At 40.2% G+C, this 12,158-nt stretch overlaps 1 protein-coding gene across 1 annotated transcript in view; it reads right to left on the reverse strand.

The window, feature by feature from the left end:
- Window positions 1-5,691: 5,691 nt before the first annotated feature.
- LOC142492542 (uncharacterized) overlaps window positions 5,692-12,158 on the reverse strand; it is a 177,004-nt gene continuing 170,537 nt past the window's right edge. Inside the window, exons 6-9 of the mRNA XM_075595243.1 lie at window positions 9,743-9,883; window positions 8,959-9,108; window positions 6,690-6,836; window positions 5,692-5,981 (exon numbers count right to left, since the gene is read on the reverse strand). Coding sequence (XP_075451358.1) covers window positions 5,818-5,981; window positions 6,690-6,836; window positions 8,959-9,108; window positions 9,743-9,883 — 602 coding nt within the window. The 3' untranslated portion in view covers window positions 5,692-5,817. The remainder of the gene's footprint in view (window positions 5,982-6,689; window positions 6,837-8,958; window positions 9,109-9,742; window positions 9,884-12,158) is intronic.

Raw genomic sequence — 12,158 nt, forward strand, 5'->3', positions numbered from 1 at the left:
CGTGATCTAAAAAAGACAATTGATGTTGATTATTTTCATAGTTGAAAGAAGGTGCATTGAAGGGCCTGAAATTGTTAGATCTAAAAACATTATTATCATACCCTCTATATGCTTCTCTGGGTCCATCATGATAATAATCATGGTGCCCATACCCATCATTCCTATTGGCATACCCTCCTCGTGGTGGGCCATGGTATCTATGATGTTCCTCCCTTACAGGTGCTTGTGGCCTAGCTCCCATGTAGGGCCTATGGGGTCCCATCTTTCTATTTAATGATTTTTCTTTTTCATTGTCTTTTTTTGATTTTGGTTTAATATCTTCCTTTTGTAGCACTTTGTTATTTGGAGTGGATTTCACCTCAACTGTGGGTGTATCCTCTGCAATAATGACTTTCTTTTCAGTTTTCCAGTCCCTTTGTCTATTCTGTTCATAATCTTTCTTGTCCCTGATAAATTTTTTCTGTTTGGAACTAATGACCTCTTTCTCTAATTTTTCTATTCTCTGAGTAATCTTTTCGTCTAGTACCTTGTACTCTTTGAGATCAGAGAATTGGCCTAATTTTTCTTGGATTTCTATAATCTCTTTATCCAAAACTTCTAGGGATTTTGTTCTGTACTGAATAGACAACTGGACTAAACCGAATGCACATGTATCCAGAAGATTGTTCCACTCTTTCATAAAGATCTCATTATCAGTTTCTAGAGTGGGTACCTTGAGGACCCTAAGTCCCCTTGGTATTCTTTTGTGTTCTATATATTTTCTCAATGCTACCACTTCCCAGATCTGCCTCATTTCTTGTGTGAGGAGTATTCTACTTTATTAAGGAGTGTATCTAAATTCTCAGTGTCTACATCTATATTCTCTACGTCTGCATCCTCTGAAAATATTTTATCTAGATTACAACTACGAAGTGCTCGACTAGAAAAAAGTGACATGTTTGTGATATGGTTGGCTGCTGATATGCAATAATGGATAGAACAAATAGTGAGGAAAATTTAAACTAAAAGCATGTGATCAGCGCTCAAACCTATATAACTATACCTAAATATTAACTAAAATAACCAGGTGCTTAACAATAATAAAATTAATATTTAAAGTGTCCCCTATAAGGAAAAATCTAATGTGAATTCCTCACAGCCTGTTGTGGCAGGTTGGGGAATGGCTGCCTTGGGAATATAACAACCCTATCCACAAGGGCTGTATAACATACACAGAGAGATAACAAATGACACAGATAAAACACAGACAATAATTCCCTGGCGCACTATCAGATAATAAACCTGACGAATCGGAGTAGTCCCATGAATCAAAAGATGGTATAAAGAAGATCCACAGTCCACAATGTCCCGTTCTTTTACACAGAATGCTGGTCTGAAAATACAAATAAAACAACCATTGCGCAGTACCCTATGGTCAGTATTCCAAGACCCCACCGTTGCTATCTACTTACTTAAAAATAGATAAGAATGGGCCTCAAAAGGTTTCTTTAAGTCCCCCCACGATTGGCTCCGACTGATTCCTGCTGCTGGTATCACGCTTTACACTTCCAGCATCAGCATCACCATACCGATTGGGAACAGAAAGGGGCACCAATAGTATAGTATTGCAGAGGATACACCCACAGTTGAGGTGAAATCCACTCCAAATAACAAAGTGCTACAAAAGGAAGATATTAAACCAAAATCAAAAAAAGACAATGAAAAAGAAAAATCATTAAATAGAAAGATGGGACCCCATAGGCCCTACATGGGAGCTAGGCCACAAGCACCTGTAAGGGAGGAACATCATAGATACCATGGCCCACCACGAGGAGGGTATGCCAATAGGAATGATGGGTATGGGCACCATGATTATTATCATGATGGACCCAGAGAAGCATATAGAGGGTATGATAATAATGTTTTTAGATCTAACAATTTCAGGCCCTTCAATGCACCTTCTTTCAACTATGAAAATAATCAACATCAATTGTCTTTTTTAGATCACGACAGAGAGTACAATTTCCCTATACGGAAAAACAGCGAGGTAGAGAACGCAGTGAGGAGACAAGACACCCCCAGGTCAGCGAGACGCAAAAGAATAGAGGATTCAGAGGAAAAAGAGGTGGAAGAAGGAAAGAGAAAAAAGTCAGAGCAGCCAAACCACCGGTAGAGGTTGGCAATATATTCAATATCAGCAGTTACAAAACCACTGAGGTTGAGGAAAAAGTTTTGTCCAGAGGCCTTAACTTTGCTCCCTCTAAAGGACCCAATATGTTTGACTTATTTATAGATACCCAAAAATTTGTTAGACGGTTAACACTTAAAAAGTACTTTATAAAAGATGCTGTAAGTAGGGAGACTCTCCAGAGTAATAAGAATAGTGAGAGCAGATCGTCCTCCACCACTCAATTTAAAAGACCCTCAGTGTTTTATCCTAAACACATGAAGGGTAGTTTCTTAGAAACTTTTTCTGAACTAGTCATTCAGGACATGGAAAAGGCAACCAGTGAGTTTAAAATCCCCAAAAACAATCTTAGTAAGTTAGAAAAAGATGCAGTAAAGAGTCTGGAAAACAACAAACAAATTGTAATTAAGTCTGCGGACAAAGGGGGAGGCATAGTTATAATGGACTCTGACTACTATAAAAAAGAGTCCTTGAGAATCCTAAGTGATGGAGTTACATATAAAAAACTGCAGGGTAATCCATCCATAGAGTTCAAGACAGAACTTCAGGAATACCTTAGTAGGGGTTTCTTGGATGGTAATATCTCAAAGGGTGAATTGGAGTTCTTGGATGTACCACAGCCAAGGATTCCAATTTTCTATTTTATTCCTAAGATCCATAAGGATCTTTGGAATCCCCCTGGACGCCCCATAATATCGGGGATCAAATCATTGACATCCAATTTGTCGCAGTTTATTGACTCCACTCTGCAGAAATATGTCCCTAAAATCCCGTCTTTTCTAAGAGACACCACACACGTATTAAATCTAGTTAGGGACCTAAAATGGGAAGATCATTATATTTGGGTCACGTGTGACGTGACGTCTCTGTATACCGTCATAAATCATGACCTGGGTATCAGAGCAGTCAGTAGGGTGTTAAATCAAGATGATAGTCTAGAACAGGGATTTCGAGATTTTATAATAGAAGGGATACGGTATATACTTACACATAATTTCTTCAGCTATGACAACAGCCACTACCTCCAGATATGTGGCACTGCCATGGGTACAAGGTTCGCCCCTAGTTATGCTAACATCTTTATGGGCATGTGGGAGGATGAATACATCCATTCCGGCGGCCCATTTGGGGCGGGCCTTGTACTATGGAAACGCTATATAGACGACGTGCTATGTATCTGGGGTGGAGGTGTTGAGGAACTTGGGGAGTTCCAAAAATACTTAAATAACAACAATATGAACTTAAAATTCACCTTCAACATCAGCCCCACAAGTATAGACTTTTTAGATCTTACATTGTTCATAGAGCGAGGGTCTATTCAAACTAAGACCTTTTATAAAAAAGTAGATGCCAATACATACCTTTTGGCGTCTAGCCATCACAACCATAGATGGATTAACAATATTCCCAAGGGCCAGTTCCTAAGAACTAAAAGAAATTGCTCTCAACCAGAAATATTTGAGATGCAGGCCAATGACCTTAAGGATAAATTTATCCAGAGGGAATATAATCCTAATATGGTTGAGAAGGCCTTAGAAAGTGTAAAGGACATAGATAGAAATGACCTTATCAGTATGGACAAAAAGAAATTAAAACAAGTAGAGGGTGTAGAGTTCATCCCCTTTATAACCAAGTTTAATGGGATGTCAAACAAAATAACACAAATAATTAGGAAGCATTGGAGTATTCTCCAGGGGGATGCTATACTTAAAACAATACTACCTAAACACCCCCAGATAGTGTTTAAAAGGGCCAATAATCTAAAGCTTCAACTGTCCCCGAGCTGTCCGTTCAATTCCGTAAAAACACAAAGTACAACATGGCTTAAGGAATTGGACGGATTCTTTACATGTGACAAATGTATTGGCTGTAGGTACAGCAGTAAATGCAAACATTTTCAATCCAATGTTACAGGTGTCAGATTTCCCATCAAATCGTTCATTTCCTGCAAGACTCCTTTTGTGGTCTACCTGTTGGAGTGCCCTTGTGGACTACAATATGTAGGGCGAACAGGTAGACCATTGAAACGACGTCTTGCAGAACATGTTTATAATATAAAAAGGGGTCTGGAGACACATAGCGTCTCCAGTCACTTTAAAAATAAACATGGACAAAATCCGGAAGGGTTAATCTGTAAAGGGATTGACTGCCCCAAGCAGAATTGGAGGGGGGGTGATAAAATCAATCTTATATCCAGACGCGAAAGCTACTGGATATATACCCTCAAAACCTTAACCCCGAGAGGATTAAACATCGAATTTGACCTGGCAGCATTTTTGAGGGACAGTTAGGTCTGTAACTGCTGATGTTGAATATTGCATAACCAGGTTATCTGTTTTTGTTTTTTTGCTATGCAAATAATCTCTTTCCACCTCTGGGTCCTTTATGCTGTTAGCAACAGTGATCAATACAAATAGCTATCTCGCACATTGAATAATAAGCCACAGGGTTGCTAATTACTTTTTATTTCTACAATTTATAGAGTTTTATTATGGTTTTTATGATACTGATGTATTAAATAATTTTGTGTAAAGTATTTTACAGCATGCTAGAATGTAATCATCTAGTGCAATTGGCTGTCCAGGCATGAAGTGGTTAAACCTGCTAAACACACGAATTGCCAGGTATCAGCCAACAAGTGGACAATCAACAGGAGTTCCCAATCAGACATTCAACTAATGGGAACTCCCTGTCAGCTTTGCACAAGGGTATAAAATACCTCAAGTGCCCCCACAGCTCCATTACCCCTGAAGAAGTGACGTCAGAGTCACGAAACGCGCGTAGGGTGGAGCCTGTTGAACGTGCTGCAACGTGCAGACCCTGTGGAAGGAAAGGAGGTTGATTGACGGGGAACGTCATCGGAGGAGGGACTAGGCGCTCCGAGTCGCGGCCACGAAGCGGGGACCCACGCCGGCTCCAGCCTCCCCCTGCAATCCCTCGACATCCTCCCATGTGAAGCGGACGGCACGTTGTAGGACACGCATAGGGCATTCTCGCATGTGAGTGCATGTTTTTATGCTTGTCATTTTTTAACAATAAATGTTATAGTGCTATACTATTGGTGCCCCTTTCTGTTCCCAATCGGTATGGTGATGCTGATGCTGGAAGTGTAAAGCGTGATACCAGCAGCAGGAATCAGTCGGAGCCAATCGTGGGGGGACTTAAAGAAACCTTTTGAGGCCCATTCTTATCTATTTTTAAGTAAGTAGATAGCAACGGTGGGGTCTTGGAATACTGACCATAGGGTACTGCGCAATGGTTGTTTTATTTGTATTTTCAGACCAGCATTCTGTGTAAAAGAACGGGACATTGTGGACTGTGGATCTTCTTTATACCATCTTTTGATTCATGGGACTACTCCGATTCGTCAGGTTTATTATCTGATAGTGCGCCAGGGAATTATTGTCTGTGTTTTATCTGTGTCATTTGTTATCACTTTGACTACTGACCTGAAAGTTGCCACCTCTCTTAGTAACCTTTTGTACAGTATACAGTGTTAGAAATGCAATAAAGCTAGAGACCGATAAATGACATGTTCATGTATTGATTCGTTGTATTACAGCATACAGTACAAGTTATTTAGTACACAAAGTTGAAGAAACGTGTTCTTGATGACTTAGTCTTCCTTTGTCCTTGGTTCCCCTGTGTTATTAATGCAGTGACAGCTCCGCTCCCACAACGCACTTCCGTATACAGCCATAGTCACAGCATTTCTGCTCTTCGGGACAATTGATATCACTTTGGCATAATGGAGGACTGAATGGAGCTGTACATGGTGCAAATGTTTCCAGCACAGGGCACGTCCCAGGTTTCACTGTAATACAGAAATTAAATAAGTGAGATGTTAGTCAGCACAAAGGTTCAGCTGCAGGAGCAGGATGGCCACATAATAGCTGGGCCCACCTTATCGTACGTGAAGTACATGCAACTGTGTCTTTAAAGGTAGAACTAATATGTTAGACACGAAGAGGTGCCTCATGCTTCTGGTTGTGTAACTATTCAGTTGTGTAATGACTGTGTATTCAACAGTAGCAAGGAGCCTGCCAGGAGCCTGCATTTATCAGTTAAGCAATGTGTTATATGTCCAATAAACATCATACAGTAGTTGATGAAGTTAACTATTATTGATATTCAGAAAGGAAACCTTAGGTCTTGTGGAAATATTTTCGGAGGAGTAGTGGGTAATTAAAATACATCATATACCCCATTGGTGTATCTCTGGTGTGCTTCTTTATGAGCCCATGTGTCTCTCCATACTACAATTGGAGAGAGGTTTGAGAGGATATATATAGAACTCCATACTCTAATAGCTCCCGTCTCCCCCAATCTACCTTTCTCCCTCCCCATATTATCTTAGATCACAAGAAGAAGAGACCTGTACCCACAATAACATCTGTGAAGATCTCTCATGGTATCACAACCAATAATAAATCTACACTTCGCGGCTACTAGAACTTTTATAGATCTTCGAGAAATGTACAAATAATACAATGTAGTTACTGTGCTTGGGGTGTCCACTTACCCATGATGGGGTCTGTGCACTCCTGACCACACTTTGGGGTACAGCACTTCTTTATACCAGGACACTGTTTGTCACTTGTACACTTTGGCTTAGAAGAGGGGTTGACGGCACATGATGTCGTTGGCACTGGACAATCTCCAGGTTTCTCTGCAACACAGAAAGCAAGTGTTTTTATATGAGTTATCAGTGTTATTTTACTGAAGGGACAAATGTTTGATAACTGTGACTACCTTGGCCAACAAGTATCAATTAGTGGGAAACTTTTGAATATAATAAATAAACACACAGACTTTCCAAGTAAGCAGTTCTTTCTTTGACATGCAGCTGTTTTTGACAGATCCAATGTGATCATTCTTCCTCTAACTATAGAGGTAAATACGATTTTTAATCAGTTAGTGTTAGGAGCTGCAATATTTGGTCATGCCTTGAAGTGGCTCGCAGGCTTAAAATGCTTTGGCCAAAGGGTTTAACTAAATGACCCCTTTTTAAGAGATAAATAGGTATTTGACTGTATATTTATATCATATTGGCTGTAGCTTTGGGCTTCTTTGTTTTTTTGTTATGAATATAATAAATAGAATAAAGATGGGATGGGGTGCATTTGGAAGAAACCAGATAATCTTTAAAGTAAACCTTCTACTGTTCCTTAAGATAAAATTACTTTACCAGTGTATTCTACCTGCGCTCACATATGGATGTGAAACTTGGACCTTAAATTAAATGATAGCTCAGAAGATTCAAACAACTCAGAGAAGTATGGATGCAGAAAAATATACGCTGGGTAATACCTTAAGAGACAGTAGGAAAAATGAACGGGTTTTGGAAGCAAACAAAATTCTGTGACATCATGACAAGGGTGAAGAAATAAAATGACAGGGGGGTGGACATATCACAAGAAGAAATAGTCATCACTGGACAATGATGGTACTGGACTGGATTCCAAGGAATATTAAAAACCAAGAGGACAACCAAAAGTAAGATGGGAGGATAAAATCAATAATTATGTTGGACCAACATAGCCAGAAGTTAGCTAACAAGGGCTGAAGATGATGAGGATAAATAGATAGATAGATAGATAGATAGATAGATAGATAGATAGATAGATAGATAGATAGATAGATAGATAGATAGATAGATGATAGATAGATAGATAGATAGATAGATAGATAGATAGATAGATAGATGATACATAGCAAAAAGAATGATTCCTGCGCTCCTACCAATTAGGCTAAAATAAAAAAAAAGTAATGTCATGAATAAGGGTTATTTAGTTAAACCCTTTGACCAAAGCGTTATAAGCCTGCAACCAACGTCAAGTCATAACCAAATTTGTAGGTACCTACACTGAATATATGTAATTATTGTCCCTTGGACTTCTGAAAAATGTGAAAAATCCCCGAAGTGGTTAAATAAAGCATATGCTTTTGTGAGTAGTGCAATTAAAATCTGGCCAAAGCCATTATAATTGTTACCTTACTATAGAGGTAAACTGGGGGTGCCCAAATTCCCTGCTGTGAATATGATAAAACATACATAATTATTTCTGTCAGCCTCATACATTCACCTACTCTTCAACGGAGGGTGATGTGCAGACTGACATTGGGTGTATTATACCTGCACAAATTGTAAAATTGGTAGGGACTCTGCCCTGAACGGAGGAGAGATCAGTGTACTGTATCTTGAAAGCTCGCACAAATAAAAGCATTTCGTTGGCCACGAACGGTATCATCTATTTATTTTTTGATTATTGAAGCTCGACTAACACGGTACTGATACCTCTACATATACACATATATATATATATATATATATATTCCCGTGACAATATACAGTATATATCGGTCCAGAAACCAGAAAACAAGGCACTCACATATATACATACATAAATGTGCTAAATATGGTGCAGACTGTCCAGGTGTAAGCAAGGCAACAAAACAAGACACGCATTCCAAGATTCAACTGAAATATATTCCGCAATACATTTCACCTGTGGATTTTGGATATATATATATTGACAAATAATGAGTGTGTACAACTATATATGTATATATGAGGCTACAAATGGTACAGGTGCAGTTACGTGGTTGGATGTCCAATTGCGACTTTCACATGTAGGATTGGCTGAGAAGCATGAATATACAATAAATAAGAGCAACATAGAACATGAGAGCCCAATTTTTTTTTAAGAGATAAAGCAAATATGAAAACACCCTACTGTACATCCTCAGACAGCCTAATACCCAGACTTTGTCATAATAGTAAGTGTTACCTTTCAAAGCCTTCACACACTGCATCTTGTTACCAGACACACAGCACTTCTGGTTGCGTGGACACTGAGAATCCGTGCTGCAGAGGGGGGCGCCAAGGACTGTGCTACAGGGTAACTGCTCCTTAATAACAGGGCAGAATCCAGCGCGCTCTGCAGAGAGGAACAGACAATATCCCAAGTCAATCTTTCAGGCTGCATTCCCCGGAAAGAGTTTCAGACATTCAAAATATATTGTAGTGATCGGAGAGAAAAATACGGGAGCTGCTGCTTAATGTCTGTAGCAGAATGTCTATGGGATGACAGCTATGGATATTCTGGTTCCTGGGAAACGTAATTCCTGATGTCAGAACCGAAGATGATAAAGGTGCTTCCCCAAAGTGAACTAAGAACAGGGATATGTTTAATGGGTTAAAACTAGGTAATTATTTTAATGACACCGGTCATTTCTGACTTTACAGTATCTTGAGAAAATCTATTTTAAGAATGTAACCCTGCAATAGCATGGAGACATACTGACTGCTGGAGAATGGTGATGAAGTGTTAATGCAAATAATGATTCAAGGCAGCAATGCATTATTATTATTATTATAAACAGCTTAGTTGCCAATAATATGTGTGGTTAATTCCCTCTATTTTATGAATTGGGGAGTTACTGTGCGACTCAACATCCACTCAAAGTCATTGCCAATAACACATGCTCAATACATTTGAGAATAAGAAGCAATTCTTAGGATCGTTGATCCCACTGCATGCACCAACCAGAAACGTGACATCGCTTAGTTACCTGTTTCTGGGTCCACACACTTGTTCCAACAGGATTTACAGCACTTCTTATTCCCAGTACAGTCACTGTCCTTCTGGCACATTGGTTTAGGCAGCTGTGCAGGACACTTTTCCCTTACAGCGGGGCACTGTCCTGGTTTCACTGTAACAAAGACACAAAGTATTAAAGTATACAGTGTTCAGGGCCGCATGTGCACAAAACCCAAAGAGAGGACATGTTTGACTCTGAGCACTGGGAGTAGCAGCTGTAACAGTTTTACATGTGATTATAAAAAAAATTGCCATCCTTTTTAATCGTCATGCCCTATGGAATTTATGTATATTTGTATGTATGGGTGTATGTATATATTAATTTATATAGTACCCACAGTGTCCTCAGCGCTTTACAGTACAGTGAATTATAATACAATAAGTGTAACAAACAAAGTCAAACAATCCCTGCCCCGGAGAGCTTACAATCTAAGTGCTATGTTGGGCGATTTACAGATGCAGAAGGTGAGGGAATAAGTAGATGGCAGTGCTTGGGCACAATGGTTGGCAGGAGTGACTGTGGGTGTGGGACAGTAGCCATGAGTCTGGGCTTTTGAAATGCTTAATTGAAGAGGTGAATTTTAAGGTTTGACTTGAAGGTGGTGGGAGAGGGTGCTTGTCGCATACTAAGAGTGATGGAGTTCCGCAGTGTAATGACAATGGTGTTTTCTTTTGTTTCTGATGGTCCAGGTGCATGATGGCGTAACTTTTGTCTCTAAGATATGCTTAAATGTAGTTTCTTTTGCTGTGCTGTGGAAATCTACAGCATCTAGCTGAGATAGTAAACATTACAAAATATACTGTGACAAGCGCTATACCTAAATTAAAACTATGCAGTGCATATGTGAATTAATTAGTGCAGTGCACAACTAAAGCAGCCTGGTAATCTACTGAGGAATATCCCAAAATAAACCTCAAAACAAGAATATAAATACAAAAATAGACATGAACCTGGCGCATGTGTAAATACAGTGAAATGATGTGAAATGATATTAAAGTCCAAATATACAGACTATTGTTCCCAATCTTGAGTGGTCATCTGGTGATAGATGGTATCAAAATCACAGTTCACAGAGCAAAGAGTGAACAGTCCTCCTCACGATGTATTCAACCTGCAGATGTATGACAGAGAGTAGAAGTAGATAGGATGCATGCAGGGGAGAGAATCTGTACTTGGAGCCTTCAGAGTCCCGGTCGCCTTTGGTGAAACACGAACCCCTCGGGGTATCCTCTGCTTCCGTGGACGTCAGGCAGGTCTCCCTTTCAGGAACGTAGTTTCCTGGATCAGCTTCAGGATTCCTTCAGCCTCTTATTTCCTCCAGTGGGGACAAAAGAGGGCAAAGGATTGCGCAATAATAAAAAACTTTAATGACGCCTACCTAAAACAAATAAAATACTCACAAAAGACGGTGAGTGTAAAAACAAAGAAGTGCCCGACCCAGCACAACCCAAACGCCGCACTCAGTCTTTGAATGTCCTCCTCGGTGCCGCGTGTACCTCGCGGGATTCCGTCGCGGTTTGGATGACGTCACCATCTCCTCTTCAATGACTAGCAGCTTGAGTGTGTGGGGCAGTACCTCTTAGGCTCCTCCCTACGTGTTTCGTGACAGGGAACGTCACTTCATCAGGGGATTGACGTTTGGGTTGTGCTGGGTCGGGCACTTCTTTGTTTTTACACTCACCGTCTTTTGTGAGTATTTTATTTGTTTTAGGTAGGCGTCATTAAAGTTTTTTATTACTGCGCAATCCTTTGCCCTCTTTTGTCCCCACTGGAGGAAATAAGAGGCTGAAGGAACCCTGAAGCTGATCCAGGAAACTACGTTCCTGAAAGGGAGACCTGCCTGACATCCACGGAAGCAGAGGATACCACGAGGGGTTCGTGTTACACCAGAGGCGACCGGGACTCTGAAGGCTCCAAGTACAGATTCTCTCCCCTGCATGCATCCTATCTACTTCTACTCTCTGTCATACATCTGCAGGCTGAATACATCGTGAGGAGGACTGTTCACTCTTTGCTCTGTGAACTGTGATTTTGATACCATCTATCACCAGATGACCACTCAAGATTGGGAACAATAGTCTGTATATTTGGACTTTAATATCATTTCACATCATTTCACTGTATTTACACATGCACCCGGTTCATGTCTATTTTTGTATTTATAATCTAGCTGAGATAGATTGTAATGCTAAGCTCACCAGAAGAGCGTACACCCCCTCGCCTCCCATCCTGGGATGTTGGTTGAATGCCAGGATGTGTTTCCCTGATCAGGTTTGTCCAGCATGTAAGGACCAGACCCTCAACTGTGACCAGCTGGAGATGTTCTCAGCACTGTGCACAGTACAAACGTGATCACAGGAATATATTAACAGTCCGTTCATCCTAA

Source organism: Ascaphus truei, chromosome 4, assembly GCF_040206685.1.
Source record: "Ascaphus truei isolate aAscTru1 chromosome 4, aAscTru1.hap1, whole genome shotgun sequence".
NCBI lineage: Eukaryota > Metazoa > Chordata > Amphibia > Anura > Ascaphidae > Ascaphus > Ascaphus truei.